This window comes from Oreochromis niloticus, linkage group LG5 (genome assembly GCF_001858045.2).
Source record: "Oreochromis niloticus isolate F11D_XX linkage group LG5, O_niloticus_UMD_NMBU, whole genome shotgun sequence".
Lineage (NCBI taxonomy): Eukaryota > Metazoa > Chordata > Actinopteri > Cichliformes > Cichlidae > Oreochromis > Oreochromis niloticus.
Window position 1 is genome coordinate 29,988,550 of NC_031970.2, and position 21,205 is coordinate 30,009,754.

A 21,205-nucleotide genomic window follows, 5' to 3' on the forward strand; every position below is an offset into this window, starting at 1 on the left:
TTTCTTTGATATTAAAATCCTATCACACAGTTGAATTTAAATCACTCTAAGCTACATAACATATCCTATAAGATTATAATAGAGTGATTTAAATCCAACCATATTATAATGTGCTATCCTGCCCTTTAAAAATCATAATATCCCTCATCTCTGTTTTAACTGACATGTTTTTCATAAGGATTGAGTGCTGAATAGCTGCTTGGTCTTCTCAGTAATCTGTCATTCAACAGTAGGTATACCAGCATGACACTGCTATACCTATTGTTGTGGCTATAAATAGCCCTTTTGGACCCGAAACAGATTTACTAAATTTACTAATCCATTCTCTCTTATAGCAGTGCAGTTTTGGTAGGTGGGGCTAATGACTCAACACCACGTGGACCAGCAGGCTTTGTGTAGGCCGAGAGAGAAATGGGATCGTGGAGGTGCTGTGGTAAGGCCTGATGTGGAAACGCATGGCTGTTTGACTTGACCTGAGTACTGAGAGTCCACGGTGCCCTAATATCCCGGTTCCATTGATCTACCAAATTCATATTTTTCACATAAAGAGGTTTAATCAGCACCTGTTCAAAAGCTCCCTCGCTTCCTTGTTTTGCCTTTCCGCTTTTATCGCCTGACACCGTGCGTCAGGTTCAGGTCAAGGTGTTGTTAAATACAGGGTGAATTATGGGAAGACGCAGGCGCTGAGAAAAGCCGGTTTCCCCGTGAGGGAGGTCAGATTTCAAATGCTGCCGGTCCAGTCTTGCAAAGCGACCGCGCTCGGTTTGTAAATGAACATGTGAACACGCCTGAATGGGTTTATGGCAATCACAGATTCGCTCGTGCTCGTGTCTCCGGGAATGCACCTGTTTGACGTCACGCAATCGCCCCTGCGCCGCGCGCACCTCTAAGAGCCGCGACACACAAAAGCTGGCAGACAACCAGAGAGGGAGAGCCTCGAGTAACAGCAGCGGACTTGAACACTTCCTTAAAACCATTCAAGCTTTTAAAGTCGAAGCTCCGGGAAAAGAAAAGAAAAACTTAAAAAAAGAAACCTAGAGTCAGGCTAACGAGGTAAGTCGCATTTTTTTTTTATAAAGCAACAAAAACTTAATTGCGTTAAAAAGAAGAAGAAGATGAAGAAGCTTGAGCTCGGTGTTTAACAACACCGAGACAACAGTCCTTCCTCGCTTGCAGTGTAGATACTGGGAGTCAGGAGTCGCCAGCGTTTGCCTTGGCACGACTCTGGCTGGTGTTTAGTCTCACTTGGTGACTACAAACCTCGATTGTTTAGCCGTAAATTGATGGTTAAGGCTGTGTGGTTTCGAGAAAGAGGCATGCTGCTGTCGCAGAAAGCCTCTATCTCTGTGTTTTATCATGTTTTTGTCACTTAGCCCGGCAAACTTTAAGCCATGTATCATCATTGCTGCAGGTTCGCGTACTGTGGCAATAGCTTGTATCAGTGAGCTAGGTAATAACCCAGGAAACAAGCTTATAGGTCCTCCGAGTAACTACTACAAGTTGGCACAAAAGTTAACCCGTATAATAGTGAAAAGCAGGGACAGGGCCTTTTCTCGTTATATCAAATCCACCTGCTGCAGAAGCTAAAGGGACGGTTTAAATGGGGTACACTCGTAATCATTAGTATAGGCCTAATTCATGTGTGTAAAAGTGTCATAAACGCCATATTTTCATAGCTATTATTACCACTGTTTATATGCAAGTGCTGTTAATTATTATTTTAAACGTCATAAAACTGAGTTCTGCAGCTATCATAGTGACATAAGCGGTACAGTACTGGGTGAGTGTTTAGGAGATTTCCATTTAATCGCAGGTTCTTTCTTCTGGTTTTTGGTGTGGCTGGACAGACCGCTGACAGTGTCACCGTCACTACAAACAGCAGTTGTCTGCCGAAGCGGTTTAACTTGTACCGAAGCCGGATTGTATTGTTCAGCTGAGACTAAAGTCCACCAGCTCGAAATATCAAAGGTCCTCCCTCACGTTAGGCGGCTGTCATTGCTGTTAGTCATCCTGCGGTAATGTAACTTCTTTTTTGTTGCCAGAATCACATGTGGCTTTGACATGACAGCATAAACCAGAGTACATATGATGGCTCAATTTGGTTCGTGGGGATGTGTCTGTGTGAGGATTACCCTTTGTTCCTGCGGCTGTAAAAACTCGGCCTTCTCAGTAACACAACTTCTTATCTGACCGGCAACACTAAACCCATTATCCCATGTTGAAATATTCCATCCATTGCTTGCAAAAGTCTTGTGTCACTCACTGCAAAACAAACCTCTTGTGTTGCGGAGGCTGCAGGTAACATTATCTGACTGCAACTGCCTGCAGTTACTGGTTTGTCAATATTGGCTTGTGGCATCATGAGCTGCTTGGAGGACGCGGTTGGGACATCTGCTCAGTGAGGAGCAGCACTGATCCTACCGATTGCATGAAACTCGCAAACATTACAGATTCACGTAAGCCTGACAGTGTTCAGGGCGTATTCATTGTGTATGAATAACTAAAACGTTGTTTAAAGACAGTATCTAAGAGCTGGTTACATTTAAACAGCTTAAACCACTTAATTACCAACCCAGCTATGTTTGAGAAGTAACTAGAAAATTTAGATAATATGGCACACTTGGAAAGTGTAATCTGATTAGTGCGTCACCTCACACTCACATATGATGTGGACCTTTTTAATAGGACACATGCAGTGTCCCCCCCCCCCCCCCCCCCCCACACACACACACACACACAAGTAAACAATGAAAGAGAAAGAATCGCAGGCATTGGGCTCAAATTTTGCTAAATCATCTGCGGGTGATGATAGTTTGGCTCATTACTTGCCCTTGGCCGTGTCCCTCTTGTCTCTCAGACACACATCACAATCCCCTTGCTCTGATGCTATTTTGCTCGACTTAACCAAGGCTTTGTAAACTGTGGGAGGGGCAGAAATGGACACCGCTTTTAATGCATGTGGAGAGACCACTCTTGCACACGTACGCAGACAGCGGCAGGATTCTGTCCTCACTGTGGTAGCAGTTTGGAAACTGTGCCAACGAGCTCAGTGTTCCTCTGAAATAAGTAACAACCCCCCCCCTCAATTTTACAGTTGCACTAAAGTTTTAAGTTCACATGTACTGTTCCTCAAGCATTTAATACCAGCTTGTACTGATTTGATTGACGCAGTTCCCAGATCCAGAGTGATCACAGGCATGGGTGCTTCACTGCAGCGATTTGTATGTCTCTGACCTTGCAGCGGTAACATCAGTTCATCTCTCCAAATCTTTCTCACTTTTCTCCCCTGTCCTAATTTAACCTGATTGGTGGTGCATGTGTGTTTTGTGAGTTTGTGATAGACGGGAAAGTCGGGCAGAATTTAACATCACAGTATAACCTCTCTGTTAGCATTACCTGTGTGTGTGTGTGAGAGAGACAGTGTTTGGGAAAGGGGTGTTAGCTATTAACCCAGGTTAGTGAAAGAAAGGAAGGCTTTGATTTTTCTTCAAGCCACACTCTGCTGAAATTCATTAAAGGCCCCTTTGTTCAAGGTTATTAATATGTGCTTATGTGAGCACACTTGTGTGCTTTCCAGAAGGTAATGCGGTAATAATGCATGCCACCGTGCCTCAATGAAAGACTTGTGGATTAAGGTGAGGTATGTGGAATTGATGAAGTTTTCTGTCAAAACTGAGGTTGAAAAAGGAAATCAAGTGATTGATTAGGTTCAGAGGTTTACCTATGTCATGTAATGTAATTACCTCCACCAAGGAAGGTATTGGTTTTGGTTCTGTCTGTCCCTTTATATTTGTATCCACCACTCACCTTTCCTCAGCTGCAGATTTTGAAACCTTGCGCTACTACTCCTGCCTAGTTTTTTGGCATACCGTTTTTTTAATCTACCGTGTCATTCATTTGTAACTAGTTGCTAAATTTGTACGTGGGCAGTAAGCTGTCAGTACTGCCATCATAATGAATGACCAAAAGTCAGTAATCCCTGTCTGACTCTCCTGAAAGTTTACTCAGTTTATCCACAGAAAATGCTACATGGTTGTCTTTGTGCATGCAGGATGCAGAGCTGGATCTACAATTTGACTTAAAACGTCTGACGGCTTGTAATTTAAACAGAAAATAGGAATTCGTTTTTGCTGAGAGGTTCAAAGTTTCCTGCTCTTAAATCAAATGTGGTGTAGCAGCTAGGAACAGCACTTTTCCATGATCACTGTTTGACTTCCAGTGTGGAGAGGGTTTTTTCTCTCTGTCTTTCAGCCAGCATTAAGTGCCATTTTGTGATTAATAATGGATGTTTACATACACAGCCACACGCACACGCACACACCAGGTTATTTGCTCTAGGACTGACGCTGACTATGAAATTAGAGGCTCATAATAATTTGTGTTTGTTCATTTCTCATGTACCAGGGCACCGGCTCGACCAACTCCATTAGCAAGACTCTTCTGGGTCTGTCCGTAGCCTTTTTCATACATGATCTCTGGAAAATGTTAGGAATCGTGTCACACATTGACACTGTGTGTAAATGATGATGTGAATGAACACAGCAGGAGATCGTTCACATCAGCCACATTCTCACTACGGACATACTCTATTTGGTTTAGGATATTTAATGTCTCGCCTGGCTGCTTAGGACATTAGTGTTCAACCATACACCTTTGCTGGGTAATGCCTAGAAAAGTTCAGGTCTGCAGTGCATGTGTGCAGACTGCATTCCCATTCAGTCTTGCATCCCCCTCTCTTTCTCTTTCAGTGCGTGTTGTGCATTGAAGTAACTGTGTACAGACAAAGTGGAAGGACACAAGAGCCAAAGTTTCTCACAGGGCAGATTTTCTTCCTTTTCATTTTTTTTACGCTGTGGTAGATTTCCCAATAATTCTAACTGTATATGTTGCATGCAGTATGGGAACGTGCCAAATCTACTTCATGTAAGCATCATATGCCCTGGAATAGAACCAGCAACTAAACCTGACATCCTCTCACTGTGGTTTTAATGATATTACCTGTCAGCTGTTTGAGTTATCTTCATTAATGTTGGAATTCTTTTGACATGCACTGGCTGACTGATCATTTCCAGAACAGGTTGTTCTGTTGCCTGCATCCACACTCTTCATTGGCTTGTATATAGAATCCTGTTAGGCTAGTTTTCATTGCTCTGGGTCATCTTTTGGCACAAAGGCAGACAAAGTGTCTGTGAGAAACAGCCACATTTTACTTTTGTTTTTATTTTTAAGTAAACAAACACATGATGTATGAAGCTCAAAGGCATACTGAATATACTGCAGATGCATTTTCAGCATTTCTTACACATATCAATCTTGTAGCTCAGCTGTCAGTGATTGTTAATGATGGCTCAAATCTAAATTAGAGTCTCAGTAAACACCAACAGTGAGCAGGCCTGCACAGTGCAGAACCATGAAACCAAAGCAGCATGAAGAAAACTGAAGAATGAAATAATTTTCAGTCAAAGGTCAAGGTCACAGTCACGGGAATCTCCCATCCTCCCCGTCCTCGTTAACATGATATAAATCAGGAATGCCTTGAGGAAGTTTCTTAACATATGGCGAAAATGACGTTGTTTTCCGTGATGAACTGATTAGAACCTGGAGGTCAGAGGTCATTGTCATCGTGATCTCACAGGAGATGTGGTCTTTTTCTGTTTTCTTTTTCTTTTTTGAGCTCAAACTGAAGAAATCATGATCACAATATTGCACTGTACATAGGATAGTGTGCTGCTGGGTTAAAATGTTATTCTTCAGTTCACTTCTTCTCCTTTAAGTGTTGTCTACTCCCACATCTAAGATATGTCCTCACAGATTTGTTTTCTTGGCTGAGCATAAAGGCACTTAAAACAAATTGTTCCAGATCCCTGTTTTCTGTATAAGTCTGTGCAGATGTAGATGTCAGCTGCAACTTGACTTGTTGGCAGCGTCATACAACCAAGAGCCAGTAATTCTAGTTCTCCACCTGTGCTTTTCCCCCTGTGACATGTTCAAACATCTTCTGTGGAAATAAAAAAGCCCTCAGTATGTAAGCCGAGAATGCTGGTGTATTTAAATCTGCCAGATCTTTTGTTTTGTGGACATTTTGACGTGTCACTGGCGATAAGGTGATGTAATGTCAGCATTAACAATGGTTACATTCCATTTAAGTGATGTAGTTCAGGGTCTTCACCGTAGCCGTGCTGGCTTACAGGGTTATTTTTAGATCGCTTCAGCTGAGTCATGTTTATTTATGTTAGTTACACCTGCCCATTTTTCACCCATTTGAAATCCAAAAGTACCTTAAGTGTGGAAAGTCTTCTAAAGTAAAACATAAAAACTTACACAGCTGTTTTGGGATCATCCCATTCCCATACTGTATATATGTGTATATATAAAATATGGGCATTAAGTGCACTCAAAGTATCTCTAGAGTACCAATTTTCTTGCACTTGCACAGTGACTTTAAAATTAAACTGTGTTTGTGGCAACAATTAAAATGGTCTTTAAATTAACATCTCAAGAGAATTTTTATTGACTACCAAATGAAGTGGCTTTAGCTTCTTGCAGTCAGTGATTGTCTGAAGTCTACAACCTTTAGATATCAACAGACACTTATTGATGCTAGAGGCTCTAATTGCCTTTTATTCATCCAGCATCCTTATGCTTTGTCTGAGGGGATGGAGCCAACTGGGTTAGGATCAGGTAACTAACTTTACTAAATTAAACTCTCTTCCCATTTGAAAAAACGAATAGGCTGGCTTGTCGAGCCTGCTAAAATATTCTAATATTGAGAGACAGTTCATATTAGTCTACAAGTTCTAAACTGCTAACCTTATGTGGACAACATCACTTGTTGTTGTTGTTGTTGTTGTTGTTGTTGTGGTTTTTTTTTTTGTTTTGTTTTTTTTTTAAACAAATAAATCTTCCTTGTAACTATGTAGCAAGAGGGAAGCAGGACAAGGATTTAAACAATGCCAGTAATATCTTAGACCGTATTTCTGATTCTTGTATGTTGTTTCCACTGTTGTTTATCTCTCAAATTACCCGTCTTTGTTCAGACCTGCCAATCAAAGGTTAATCCCCAGCCTGCTAGACCGGCTTGGTCATTTCTTCCCCATCTCCACAAATTCACTTCATACCAAACCTTTGACTTGTCTGTGGTGCATCGCTGAGCATGAACTCAGTGACGGCCCATCTTTTGTAGGCAGTCACGCATGTCCCTCTCCAGGACTATGTCACGTTAACTCAGTGCATAAAAATAGAATATTTGTTTTACGTCATTTCAAGTAAGGGCCATTGTGCCACTGGTTTTCTTGTACTGTTTAATACCGAAATGTGTGTTTTTTGCTGTTGTGCGTATTACAGGGTTAGCTGTTTCTGTATTTGTTCTTACTTTGACATGAATCACCGTGTGTGATTATTGGAAGAGAAATGCTTCCCAATTCCCAAGCCAAGTGGTAGCTAAAGCCCTAGTTACCAGCATCTTTTTGTTTTCTTGTGTTCCTCATACCGGTAATCCTTCTAATTAGTTCTTAAGAGCATTTTGAAGTTAAGAGAGACAGTACAGGTATGCAGCCCAGCCTTACATCTTCTGACTCTCCAAAAGTACTAAAGACTTATTTAAGAGTAACTTTCTCTCTTCAAAGACGCACACTGACAGATGTACATACAGTATCTGTTTCACTGGAGGTTGATTCTATTGTATGAGTCAGTCTAGTGAGGGCGACTCTGGTTTCCCCCTCATGTCCAGTGGCATGTCTGTCAGTGTGTTGTCTGTTTTTTTTTTTCTCCCTCTCTTTCTCTCTCTTGCTCTTTTCCCCTACCCACCCCTTCCCCAATTGCATATGCTCACTTTTTCCACTTTCTCTGGGGAAACAAGGCCTTCTTTTGCACATAATGTCTCTGCATGTGTACATTGGAAAAAGCGTGTGTAAAGTCCTGATAAAACTGGAAAAGTATATATTCCCAGTAAGTGTTTATGTGTTTTTTCTTCATATTCCTGTATGCCAGCCTGTGTGAGTACATGTATAGGAACTTTCAAGAGCTCTCCTCTCATTTTAGAGCAGTCTTGACCACAGTCAGAAACAGTCATTTGTTTAGCAATCTTCAGATCGGTGTCTGCCCGATGGTATTATTTCATAACTATATAAACATTTAAGGTGCCCAAGGCTGTGAAAGGGGCCTGTATGTGCTGGTTACTGATTAATTTCTGTCTGTTGAAGAAGTTGGCAATGAAAGAGCACCTTGGAGACGATTTCTGAGACATCACTGTTAGTTATTCATTTCCTCACCCAGACTGTTTGTTTTGGATTTCAAGCCTTGACCTCCAAATCACAAGGCCTGTCTGTGTAGGACATCACTGCCTCCCAAATACTACACATCCCTTTATTATAGTTCAAAAAAACTCTCCTGTGTTCTCTCACACTAAATTCTGAGTGTCACCCCAGCGAACACAAGATGTGATCTTACTTCCAGCCTGAGCTCAAAATAGCATCTAGTCTACCTTTTAGCAGCCTGAGCAGCATGCTTATACATACATTAAAAGCACATACCAGGTTCTTCAGTTGGCACCTCAGAGCATGTTTCATTCAGCAAAGTGAAGGGAACGTGAACACGAACAAACCTTGTCTTCTTATGAGTGACAGATAATTTAGACACACAAAGGCGGCATGTCATTTCTGTGACTCTCATGTACAGATTCATGCTTAAGCGTGAGAAGAAGAAGAAGTCCGCATTTTGAGATTACTTCCTGTTATTGAGAAATGTTTTCATAGAGCAGCTGAATTATGCAAGTAAAATCTGATGTTATCAGATATGTAATTTCTTAAATATAGACATTAATAGTAATTTCCATCTACTAAATATACCTTCGTGTATCTAGCTCCTAAATTTCTAAAATTTTATTTTTTTTGTAGTTTTTTTTTTTTAAGGGCCCTTGATGGATATGTCACAAACGTTGTGTTTTCTATCAAAGACCACTGAAATATTGGAGTTTGTGTCCTACAACTGAACACGCAGGTACAAGCCAGTTACTGTAAAGGAGAGCTGTTGTCCGCTAAAAAAAATCTTCCAAAGAAAGTGTTCAGCAGTTGATACGAGGCAAAAAATCCTTTTAGTAGTGGAACATCCATCCAGATACAATCTTTCCAGCAGGTTCTGGTGTCCTGGGTGTTGAAAAACTTTATTTACAATTACTTTGGGGTGGTGTGTCTGCTCATATTTATGTAGAATTCATCACATCTTTTGGGGAAAGCATTCATTAACACTGAAAGTATAGTGGTTGACCACTTGGCAAGTGAAAGATTGCTGGCTCAATTGTAGCTGCAGACCAGCATCCTCTTTAGATTTTGTGACAGGAATGACATCTCCAGTGCAAAACAGTTGAAAATAGCTTTATGCATTAACACTGAAATCCTTTCACACTTCTTATTATTCTGTCCAGATGGATAAAAGGGACTTGATAACAGGTTGTGTAGACTAGAAGCAATATGTGCACAAACACATAGGAAGCCTAATTCAACCAAAGTGGTCAGTGAAGCTATGAGGTGGATTCTTTGGAAGTTTCTGGTTTCATTTTTATGCTTTGAAAATGAAGGGAGGAATTTTTCTTCCACTATAACACAACATCTGAAAAATGGGTTTATTTTAGCACACGAAATGGAGCTTTAATAAGTAGATGACTTGTCTTGTTACAACAACAGTTTTAGGAACTTGGGAAATGTAAAATTCATATAGATGGATTCAGAAGCATTCATTTTACTAGACTACACTAGATAGAAGTATTAGACAGAAGAGATGAGATTAGTGAAAAAGGAGACATGCATTTGTTTGAACATTTTGTTATGCAACTCACCTACAGGCCCCAGAACTTCAGCCAGTAGCGCTAACATGCTGGATAAACACAAGCTCCCCCAATAAAACATTAAAAGCGCTCCAGATTTGTCCACTCACAAATAGCAGGGCTGTTGTTGGTGTTGACAGTTATGGAGCCTTTTAAAGAACAGAGCAACAGATGGTGACATCTGCTGAAAAGAAATCGCAACAGGGCTGAAATTATATATTTGTGTTTAAAAATGTTCTCTCGCTGTCTGCCTCTCTAGAGTACAGTTTAGGATTGACATTCTGTTACTTCTTCCCTCATTACTGGCCGGTAGTTTCCAAACTTATGTATGAAGTAGAAAACCACTACTTCCTCTGCAGGATGCTGCTAGCCGCTGTTACCCTCTTCCTTCTTGTTTTACACACAGAACTTGAGCAATGTGTGAGTGTGTGTGTGTGTGAGAGCAAGAGACAAAGATCTCTGTCTAGACTTTCTAGAGAGAGATCTTTGTCTCTTGCTCTCACACAGAGTGGCTTAAATCAGTCTTTTTTTTTTTTTTTTTTTTTTTTTTTTTTTCTCTCCAGGAGCCTTTGGTGAGTGGTCACCATGCCACCCTTCCTGCGTATCACCCTCAGTAATTACGATGTGGGCGCGCTGCCTCCTCTTTCTGATGCTCCCATCTGTGCCATCAGGATAAAAGAGTCTATCGACACAGGTATGTACAGTTGCACGTGTTTGTGCTTGTGCAAGAAGTGGAACAGTTGACAAGGAGACGTTACAACATCAGTTTGACTGTCCCTATCTACTGCCCTCAAAAGTCCACAAGCAAACTGATTCTTAACAAACATCTTTGTGCTATAACCATTCCTTAATGCAGCGATGATGATGATGATGTCAATGTTCTTTCACAGAGAGAGGGAAGACCCTGGTCCAGAGGAAGCCCACCATGTACCCCCCCTGGAAATCCAATTTTGATGCTCATATCAAGGAGGGGCGTGTCCTAGAAGTTGTTCTTATGCAGAGTACTGAGGAGCCATTGGCCAAGGCCACAATGGGCGTGTCTGTGCTGGCAGAGCGCTGCAAATCCAAGTCTAGAGGCAGCGGTCGTGCTGAGTTCTGGGTGGACCTGCAGCCTTCTGGGAAGATTCAGATGGCTGTGCAGTTTTTTTTGGAGGATGGTGATGCAGGTAATGTGATTCAAGTTTAGTTTACAAACACTAGTTTTCTATTCTTCTTGGGGGAGAGAAAACATGCAAGGTCTTTTGATCATTATCAGTGGCTTTCTGGAAACATAAACATGTGCCCAAACAGGTGTCACCTTCAGATTCAGATAGTGATATTGGTGCATGGAAACATGTGACATCACCTTTACTCCAGTTGAGTCCAGCCCATTTCAGGCATGATTATAAAGCACATAGAATTCTACATGCTGTTGTCTAATGTGAAATAGCGGAAAATGGTTCCAACTTTATCAGAGTGTCTGTTACCTAAAGTAGGTTTACATTTAAGAAATATATATGTTACAGATTGTAGAAAACAGTTTTCCCTGACCGGGAATCGAACCCGGGCCGCGGCGGTGAGAGCGCCGAATCCTAACCACTAGACCACCAGGGAGATGTGAGCTCAGTGAAAGTCGAGATCTTTTGTGGCAACAGTAACCCACTCCCGTCCCTCACCACCATTTTCCCATCTGTCTACTCTGTTTGCTATACATCACCCTCTACTGGTAGAAATGCTTCACTTTCCTTCTTTTTCTACAACCAGCCACAGCTTACATGTGTTTATACCTGACATGTGTTTATGAGGTTTGTGGAAAAGACATGCTTCTAAAGTACCTTGAAATAATCTGTATGCCTCAGGCTGTTGATGATTCATCTGCATGCTGGTTTCACACCTCACACTGGTCTGGTCAGCTGACTAGGTGTGCCATGAAACCATTGCAGAATAAAACTAATCCTCCGGTGTCATTACAAATTTAGCCTGTGGCTGCAGTTCAAGTATTTCTGACAAGGATTGTGAATGTTTGTTTTTCTTAATATACCGCACTAGTGAGTTTACTAAGAACTGGGGTAAACAAACACCTACACTGTATTCATTGTTTTTGTCTCATGTTGTAGATGTCTGTGGCCTAAATAAAAATAAAAAAACACTGCAGGATTGTCAGTCTATGAAGCCCATTTAAATATATTGAATAACATTCTTATAATAATAATAATAATAATGATAATAATAATGATAATAATAATAATAATGATGATAATAATGATGATAATTATAATAGCAATAGCAGAGCACTGGCTGCCTTCATGCTGCATTCAGGTACCGCGTTGGTCCGGATGGCGAGGCCAGCCCGCATAGTCACTGTTAACACAACAAACATTTCGTGGTATTTCCAAACTGCGTTCTGTGTAAGAGTTTCAGTGTGGGAGTGGCACAGTCTGGGTTTGCTGTTACTGGGTCATTATAATGAAAACTCCATACTCTGCATCTTGTCTCCTTCCAACACCCTCCGTAAGTTTCCTGAAAAGCAGCCCGGAGTATTTTTAGGCACTTGTGAACAGTCCTCAGCAGTATCTGCCCCCTCTGTCATTCTCTTTTCCTCTCGCTCGCTCCCACTTTCTTGGCTCAACTTACCAAAGTGCTGTCCAAACAAACATCTGTCAGTAGACTGGCAGATAAGAAAAAAGTTTCTCCCTCACCTCATCACTCTTCCTACTTTCCCCGTCTGTTCTGTTGTCTTTAAGGCGGCTTCTTTTCTGAATTGTCCCAAAATGCCACCTCCCATCCACCCACATACCCTCCCTATCTCTTCCATAGTTTCTGTCATGTCTTTGTTTACCACTCTCACGCCTCTTTCGCTGTCTTCTCTGATTGACTTTTGACCCCCACCCATTTGATTTGCATCAGTTAGAGCAGCTAATCCAGGGAGGCATTTTGCAGTTTTTAGCCCCCATTCAGCAGTGGCAGCGGCTCATGTCTCCCCTTTCCTTAGCTCATAAGGTATTCTTAACAAATAGTTTTCGGTTACAGTTACTGATCTATGATCAAATCCACAGTAGCAACATTCAAGGTTTATCAGCCAAACTGTTTGTGAATTTAGGTAACGCTTGACAGAAATTATGTTTCTAAAATTTAATGGAAATGCAATTATTTGATTGGTAACTCTATCTCTCCCCACAGTGGCTGCTAAGCCGACAGCGAAGGCTCCTTCTGAAGACGGCTTAATGACCCTGAACAAGAGGAGGGGTGCAGTCAAGCAGCCCAAGGTTCTTGTCATCAAGAACCATGAGTTCACCTCCACCTTCTTCCACCAGCCCACCTTCTGCTCTGTCTGTAGAGACTTTCTCTGGTGAGATCCAAAAGTCCCTCTTTGTTAGATGGCAGCTGCCACTATTATTATTAAATCTTTTTCACTGGTGTATTTTTTTTTTTTTTTTAATCTTAGTAGAGTCTCAGAGTGAGGCTATGAATGTTTTTCCTTCCACTTTGTTTGAGCATGACTAATCCAGAGGCAGCTAGTTTGCCTGTCTGTTTGCTTGCTTTTCTGCTTTGCTGTGTGTGTGTGTGTGTGTGTGTGTGTGCGTGTGTGTGTGTGCGTGTGTGTGTGTGTGTGTGTGTGTGTGTGTGTGTGTGTGTGTGTGTGTGTGCGTGTGCGTGTGTGTTTTATTTCACTGGTACAACTTTGATAATTCTAGTCCATGCTTTCAAATGTCTTTCTTAAAACATTGGTTATTTTGTTTTGCTTAATAGAGCAGTTTAAGGGAATGAAGGGAAAAAAACCCCCCTGTAAGAGTGCTATTGTGAGAATGAGTCACCTCCTAGGGAAATCCCACAAGGCTGTTATATCAGTGTCAGCAGCACTAATCTGTGAACCAAACTCCTCCTTGTACTCAAACTTCAGCATTATCTATATCTTGTAAAACAGGGAGGAGGAAGTCTGATGTTTGTTGAGTCTGTTGTATATGTATGACGCTGGTATTTTTACACACATAGAGTTTCAATCTAAGATGGGGGGGGGGAGAAATCTAGTTATCGCCACACGATCTAAAGTATATCACTATCATCAGCAGTCCTACAATTAAAATCATCCCTTGTACATTACTCTTTTACAGTATTAGCAGAGAATATTTGAATATATTCTCTACATTGGATATATCTCAGCCATTTACCTTCTCCCTTTTTTCCCATGCAGGGGGCTCAACAAGCAAGGATACAAATGCAAACGTGAGTGTTTCTTTGACTGTTACCAATTCATGTGGTGTCAGACTTACACATAAACACCTTTCACCTCCAGGAAAAGGGGAACCATCAAAGTTGCAAGTGAATGGACTGTTAATATTTCAGTCTCACAGTTAACACAGTATTTATTGATTTATTTATTTATTTCACACAGAATGCAATGCAGCAATCCACAGGAAATGCAGCGAGAAAATCATTGGCAAGTGCACTCGAACAGCGACCAACAGTCGTGAGACTATGGTGAGCGAAGTTGTGTAAGGAAGAGTACAGTCACACTGCTGGTTTCTTTTTATCAAGAAATTGAGGATTATTTTGGATTTTATCTTTTAGTAATTTATCAGTTACACACTATTATGTCAACTAAATAGTCATTTTAACACTGTACATTTTTTTTTGTCTTTACACAACCACATATCTTTGACTCAAATGAATACTGATCCAAACACATCCACCCAAACCTACAAACATCATCAGTATTGGATTCAGTGTTAATCAGTTGAAACTTTTGGTTATTGTCTGTAGTTCTGTGTGACTTTTACCGTCTACTCAAAAGCAGCTTAATCAGGCGAAACATATAATCTTGCGTGTTTTAATCGTCAGGTACCAGCATTCTCTGGGTTTAATGCTCTTCTTTGTGTCTGTAGTTCCAGAAAGAACGTTTCAATATTGACATGCCACATCGCTTTAAAACTTACAACTACAAGAGCCCCACCTTCTGTGACCACTGTGGAAGTCTACTGTGGGGTCTGTACAAGCAGGGCCTGAAATGTGAAGGTAAGTCTGATGTGTTGAGTTTCTTTGTTTGTTTTGTTGTTGTTTTTTTTAATTTTTGTTTTTATTCATATATTTTCTGCTGACATTTTCTCTCTGAATCTTTTCCTTCGCTTGGGCCGTTCCATTGTTGACTCCACTGACCAGACTGTGGCATGAACGTACATAGTGGCTGCACAAGCAAAGTGGGCAATCTTTGTGGAATCAACCAGAAACTACTAGCAGAGGCTTTGTCTCAAGTCTCCCAGGTTTGCACAGTCATTGGGTGGACATTGTATTAAAAAGCTAAGAAAAGCTCATTAAAAATATGAAAGAATCTGTTGCCAAACTTCTTTTTCTCCATAGAAATCTGTGAAGAAATCTGGTGACACCCCTGCACCAGATATTGGAATCTACCAAGATGTCAGAAATGCAACAGTGGACCCTAGTGGTGAGAGGCTTTCATTGTAGCACTGACTGTAATACAAAGTTTTTCTAAAATGGTATATCAACTTTAGGGGACCTATTACTAGACCTGAGTGAAGCTTTGTTTGCGTTATGCAGTTTTACCTCCTCTGCTTTTAAGGCCAGATGCTGTTTAAGCAAACTTTTGCAAACAGGTTTGAACAGCAGGTGGGAGAAGCTGCTGTGCTCACGGTCAGAGCTGTGTCCCTGAGATGGCCATATTAACAATACACCCCCTAAATAACATAATTAAGAAACAAGAGTAAGAAAACACGGTCTACAGCAAATCTGAAGCTCTAGGTTTTGGATCAAAGCTATTGCTTGCAAATATAATAATGTCATTATTTGAATGTTGGGCATATTTAAATATGCAGTGTTGAAACAGCATATATATATACATACACAATGACAAAAAATAGGGAAAGCATCATTCTTTCATTATTTATTCCTTATTAATTATGTCTTTATTATCAAACGGTTTTTTTTTTTTTTTTTTTAAAAAGGACCTTTTTGCTGTTTCAGTTTGCATGCATGTTTGTTTACAGGTTTGCATACTCATTTACTTAAAGTTTGCAAATGTGCATTTACAGCAGGTGGCAATGGGAAGAGCCCTAGCCCTAGCCCTAGCCCTGCCCCAACCCCAACCCCAACTACAGTTTCCCAGGCACGCCTCTCGCTCAGCCAGCTAACATTCCACAAGGTTCTGGGAAAAGGCAGCTTTGGCAAGGTATGCTCCATGTTGCTGTCTTTAAATCTTTAAGTCTTTATCATGGACTGTAAGGCACCATAATGTTACACAGACTTGCATGTGAAAAGAAATGTTTGCTTAAGAAAGTAAACTCAAAATAGTCCTTTAATTGTCCACATGGGAACTTTTGCTGATGTAGGTAAACTATGAACTATTATGTTGGTAATGGGAGTAAAATATTTTGAAAAAACTGTATACAAAGTAAAAATTCACATGTTTTAGGAGATAAAACCATTAAAAGTGACATTACTAAGGAAAAGTGAAGATGTTTAAATTCAGATGAAGGGAACCTCTGAAAGGAAATCACTTTCATGAGGGGAAAAAATCTCATGTGCTAATTTTTTTTGTTAATTTAAGTGTATAACTAAAGCACATTTTGATTTACATGGCAGATGTAGTTTACCCCACTTTTGATCTTTAGCCTAGCTTATAAGATCTGTACAACCCCCCCCGCTGCTTCTGAAATGACTTCCTTCACTCTGCAATGGGAGCATTTGACTGCTTTCAAGCGCAATAAGAAGTTGTTCATCTGTCACCACAAATGCCAGGCAGCATTTAACACACAGAATGATTTACAAGAAAAGGAGAAGGCAAATGTATTTATATCCAGTCCCAGTGTGGGCATTGTGGGCTCTGCACTGAAGTGAAACGTCTACACAGAGATGCAAAAACATAGCTCATTTTGTTTTGTTATACTCTAGTTAATGAAGCAGGTGTGATTACCCTGATGATGTTACTGACAGTAATGCGGTTCTGACACCCCAGGTGATGCTTGCAGAGCTGAAGGGACAGGGCCTGTACTTTGCTGTGAAGGTCCTGAAGAAGGACGTCGTTCTCATGGATGACGATGTGGAGTGCACCATGGTGGAGAAAAGAGTCCTTTCCCTCGCCTGGAACAACCCTTTTCTCACTCATCTCTATGCCACATTCCAGTCAAAAGTAAGTGCACACATGCTAAACACCTCTGCTAGTAAAGTTCATAAAACATGTTCTCTGATGGGGAGTCTTCCAGGCTGCAGCAATAAGAGTCACAGTTCCAAGCTGTCATTAAAGGCTGCATCCTCAACAATTCAATTCTTTCAGTTTGTTTTAAAATAAACACTGTATCTGTCAAGATGAAGGTTTTAACAGCAGTTCAGTTCAAAGGAACACACAGCAGTAGTAAAATATTGAATTTATCTGCACAACAGCTACGGGCATAGAAAGCAACACCTGTAATGCCTGTAATTCATTCACTGTATTAAATTTAGTGCCATGCGATAGGTAGTAAGTAAGTAATAACTGATGAGAGCCATTCAGGCAGCAAGCCTTGGCATCTATATAATTATTTTAAAAAGTCACTTTTTCTGCCTGTCAAGACTTAAAAGAGTTTTATATTAACACTCGGTCATTAAGGTTTTTGGAGCTTCTTAATTGTCAGATTAGTGTGGACTCTCGGTGTACCGAGAAAATGGATTAGTGTGAGCAACTTACCCCGCTCTCCATATCTCCTTTACGTCTGCTGGTTAACTTACAATAATGTATTATTTGCACAGGAGCACCTCTTCTTTGTAATGGAGTACTTGAATGGAGGTGACTTGATGTTTCACATCCAAGACAAGGGCCGATTTGATCTCAACAGAGCTACGTGAGTACATGGGGATACAGTGTTTTAAAAAAAGGAGAAAAGGGAAAAAAAAGCTACAAGTGTTGTATCACTTATCATTTTCAGCGTCATTGGGTCTTAAATCGTACTAAAACTGTGTTATTTCCTCAACTTTTAGATTCTATGCTGCTGAGATTATAGTGGGACTGCAATTCCTCCACTCAAAGGGAATTATCTACAGGTAAAATCCCACAGCCTCTCTACTCCTTCCTGCATTCTTTGCATTCAGTCTGCTACTGCAGCAGAGCAAACTGAAATTTTGTTTTAGATTACATGGCTTCAAACTGAATTTACGGTGACAGTCCTACATTGTTTAAATATCGTCCTATATCTGTTTACAGAGACCTGAAGCTGGACAATGTGATGCTGGACAAGGACGGACACATAAAGATAGCAGACTTTGGCATGTGCAAAGAGAATGTCTTTGGAGATGTCAAAGCGAGCACATTCTGTGGGACACCAGATTATATCGCACCGGAGGTTAGTTTGCCCAGCTAAGGGTCCAATACCTTACTTTTCCATCAAAATCTTTCATCTTTTTATAAAAGCCACAATCTGTATGCCATTCAGGTGGCAACCTGAATCATTTGTTTGCAGTCTCTTTGTAATACTGTGTAACAAGAACAGAACACTCCAGACATCACATTTCCTCATTCTTCTTCCATGGTTCTGATTTTGTCTCTTATCTCAGATCCTGTGTGGACAGAAGTACACATTCTCAGTGGACTGGTGGTCTTTTGGTGTCCTGGTGTATGAGATGCTAATTGGTCAGTCGCCTTTCCAAGGTGACGATGAGGATGAGCTCTTTGAATCCATCAGGTCGGACGTTCCTCACTACCCTCGGTGGATCTCCAAGGAGTCCAAGAGCCTGCTTGAACTGGTAAAAATATAAATTAATAAATTACAAGGCAAACATGTGTATTATGGAATTATAGTTGAATAATGAGATCTATTGTGTTCTGTTATTATTTCAGTTGTTTGAGCGAGATCCCACTCGCAGATTGGGTGTTGTGGGGGACATCCGAGGACACGCATTCTTCAAAAACATTAACTGGGCAGCACTGGAGAGGAGACAAGTGGAGCCTCCTTTCAAGCCTAAAGTGGTATGGGCCTAAAATTTTGGTTTTCATAACATTAATTCACAGCTATTAATTAGAGCTGTCATTAAATATAATTGCTTGCCTCTGTGATATCAGATACCTCATCTTTTTTTTTTCTTTTTTACTTTAACCTGACTAAATGCCTAACCTCCCACCAACAGAAATCCCCCAGTGACCACAGCAACTTTGATCGTGAGTTCCTGAATGAGAAGCCGCGTCTCTCCCATGCTGACAAAAACCTCATTGATTCTATGGACCAGGCAGCTTTCGCTGGTTTTTCCTTCATCAACCCCAAACTGGAACCCAAAATAACCAAATAAGAAAGTAAAAACGGCATCCTCAGATGGCTCATCACTTCCAGCAAGCTTCTTACCGAGTTCCCTTTGTCTTCATGTGGTGGAGGGCCTGAGCTTGACAATGAAGTTTTCTTTTGTTTTGTTTTTTCAGTTCCCCAAAAGAGGAAAAGATCAAATAAAACCAAGATGTTGTTGGAAGCTAAAAGTGTAATCATATCTCAACTATCAAACTGTACAGGTGTATAAAAGAGTGTCTGGAAATTAAGGGAGTTTCTTCAGAAACCAGTGTTACCATTATCAGTCTGGGGACGGGTGTGTGTAGTAGAATATATTCAGTCTTTGGGCACTTTCCTTTCCCTTTTCCACGTGATCACACTTTGAATCTGTATGTATTATTTAGTGTACTGTATCATAAATTTTTATTCACAGAGAGAAATGCAGCACCTTTGTTTAGTCATAGAAATTAATACACCTAGCATCACTTAGTCAAGCCGTGTTTGTGTTTGTGTGAAAGACAGAGTGTGTGTGGTGCATGCATAAGAGCCTGTGGGTGCGTGCAAGTATTTTTGTATGTAAATGGTGCCTCTGTAGCCAGTAGCATTAGCTGTTGGTGTACAAATTCTCAGCTGGTCCAGGTAAAGGTGCCGTGAATTTAAGTCTAGCTGAAATTATTATTATTTTTTTAAATGCTAGAATTGAAATTTTCCCTCACTGACTGCACTCTTGTTTAGAAACTAGACATGCATTACCCACAGTGTCACATCCACTTTAAAAAGATGCCCATGATACCCACTTTTCTTGTGTTATTTATGCAACACTGGTGTTAAACCTCATTCTTTACCTCAGACTCAAGCACAGTGCAAACACTTGTTACGCACATAGCATTATGTTTTTCTCTGGGCTTGCAAGAGATTTCATGAAAGACTTGCAGCAGCCGTTCGGTACCATGCCTTTATGTGCTGAAGGATGTGCTTTTATGGGGGGGGGGGGGTCACTGTAAGCACAGATCTTTAATATGTCTTATATTACTTGAATGCAGGAATTTTAAAATGAAAATAATATTGCTGTATATGGAAGATTAAAATGTATGTTACTATGAGCTTTCTGTAAGTTATGGGTGGACTTATTTTTTACTCTCCTCATCTTTTACATTTGATTCTGAATAAATATACTGTAAACTCCTGAGACGTCATACCTTTTCTTCTGCTTTAAATCCATTTTGCATCCCAGTTATTTTTGGTATAGGTTAAAAAAACGTTTACTTGGTTCACGTGCACCTCTGTACTACTGGCATTGTGTTAGGAAAAAACCTGTGGTAATTTACCGCCACCTAGCGATCAGGTGTTTTTATTACAGCTTAACGTGCCTTGGGGGTGAAAAAAAAAAAAAGGCGAAGAGACGTTCATGCAGCGCGCTCGCCTTTTTATGACCTGTCCTCGTCCTCTGTCCCCCGCCCCGACGCATTTCGGTGGTTTAAGTCTTAGTGCAGACTGTGGACAAATAGCAAACAAGACACAGGAAACTGAAAGCTGCAGTGGGAGGCAAACGTGTTCAACTTGTTCGGAGATTTGCCTCTCTATGCAAACAGCCTCAAGCCTAATGCAGCGTTAAAGTTGCTGGCCATTTTAAAAAGAAAAAACATCCAACCTAGATGACAAATTAAAAATAACACGATCAAAAAGATAAATTGAAAAATGGGGCACGGTTCACAAATACTTTCTCATTCAGCAGCAGATTTGTTTGGGGAAACCCAAATTCCTTCTCGTCTAGTCGAAAGCTTTTAGTGCAAGGCAGCTCCACACTGGAATAAAAATCACCAGAAAAATTTTGAAAATAAACGCCCCCCTCCCCCAGTCCCCGTCACTTAAATTTATTCACGGCTCTGCGATTGTTTCGACTGTTTGTGCAAGATCCGATCGCTACTCTGTGGCCAACATTTACTGTATTGTTTCTACCTGAACAAGAAAAAATACACGCTTTTAAAAATATTTGTGGGCATCCATAAGGCTGGTCTATTGTGGGGGATTATATGAGGCAGTTGCCTTTATATGATCCAAAATGTGTTTTAGATACCGGGTGAGGCTTGAAGAACTGAGGACGGGTTTATCGAAGCGAGGTATACACTTGTTTCCTAAGGAAAGCGCCTTTCTTACACAAAATAGG

At 40.7% G+C, this 21,205-nt stretch overlaps 1 protein-coding gene and 1 non-coding gene across 4 annotated transcripts; one reads left to right on the forward strand and one right to left on the reverse strand.

Moving 5' to 3' along the window:
• The first annotated feature begins 335 nt into the window (after window positions 1-335).
• Window positions 336-20,227, forward strand: LOC100706106 (protein kinase C delta type). Of its 3 annotated transcripts, none has more exons than XM_005450256.4 (17): window positions 336-433; window positions 10,384-10,514; window positions 10,711-10,986; window positions 12,980-13,148; window positions 13,992-14,023; window positions 14,193-14,278; window positions 14,683-14,812; window positions 14,957-15,057; window positions 15,155-15,239; window positions 15,844-15,980; window positions 16,767-16,940; window positions 17,537-17,628; window positions 17,765-17,827; window positions 17,988-18,126; window positions 18,338-18,526; window positions 18,621-18,749; window positions 18,908-20,227. In XM_005450256.4, the coding sequence occupies exons 2-17, from the start codon at window positions 10,406-10,408 to the stop codon at window positions 19,064-19,066; spliced, it is 2,070 nt and encodes a 689-aa protein (XP_005450313.1). In that variant the 5' UTR covers window positions 336-433; window positions 10,384-10,405; the 3' UTR covers window positions 19,067-20,227. The 3 variants fall into 3 exon arrangements, with proteins under 3 accessions (XP_005450313.1, XP_005450312.1, XP_005450314.1); XM_005450255.4 differs by lacking the exon at window positions 336-433 and adding an exon at window positions 694-1,053; XM_005450257.4 differs by lacking the exon at window positions 336-433 and adding an exon at window positions 1,852-2,015.
• trnae-cuc (transfer RNA glutamic acid (anticodon CUC)) lies at window positions 11,342-11,413 on the reverse strand. Its single transcript has one exon. It is a non-coding gene; the product is annotated as a tRNA-Glu (tRNA).
• Window positions 20,228-21,205: the final 978 nt, after the last annotated feature.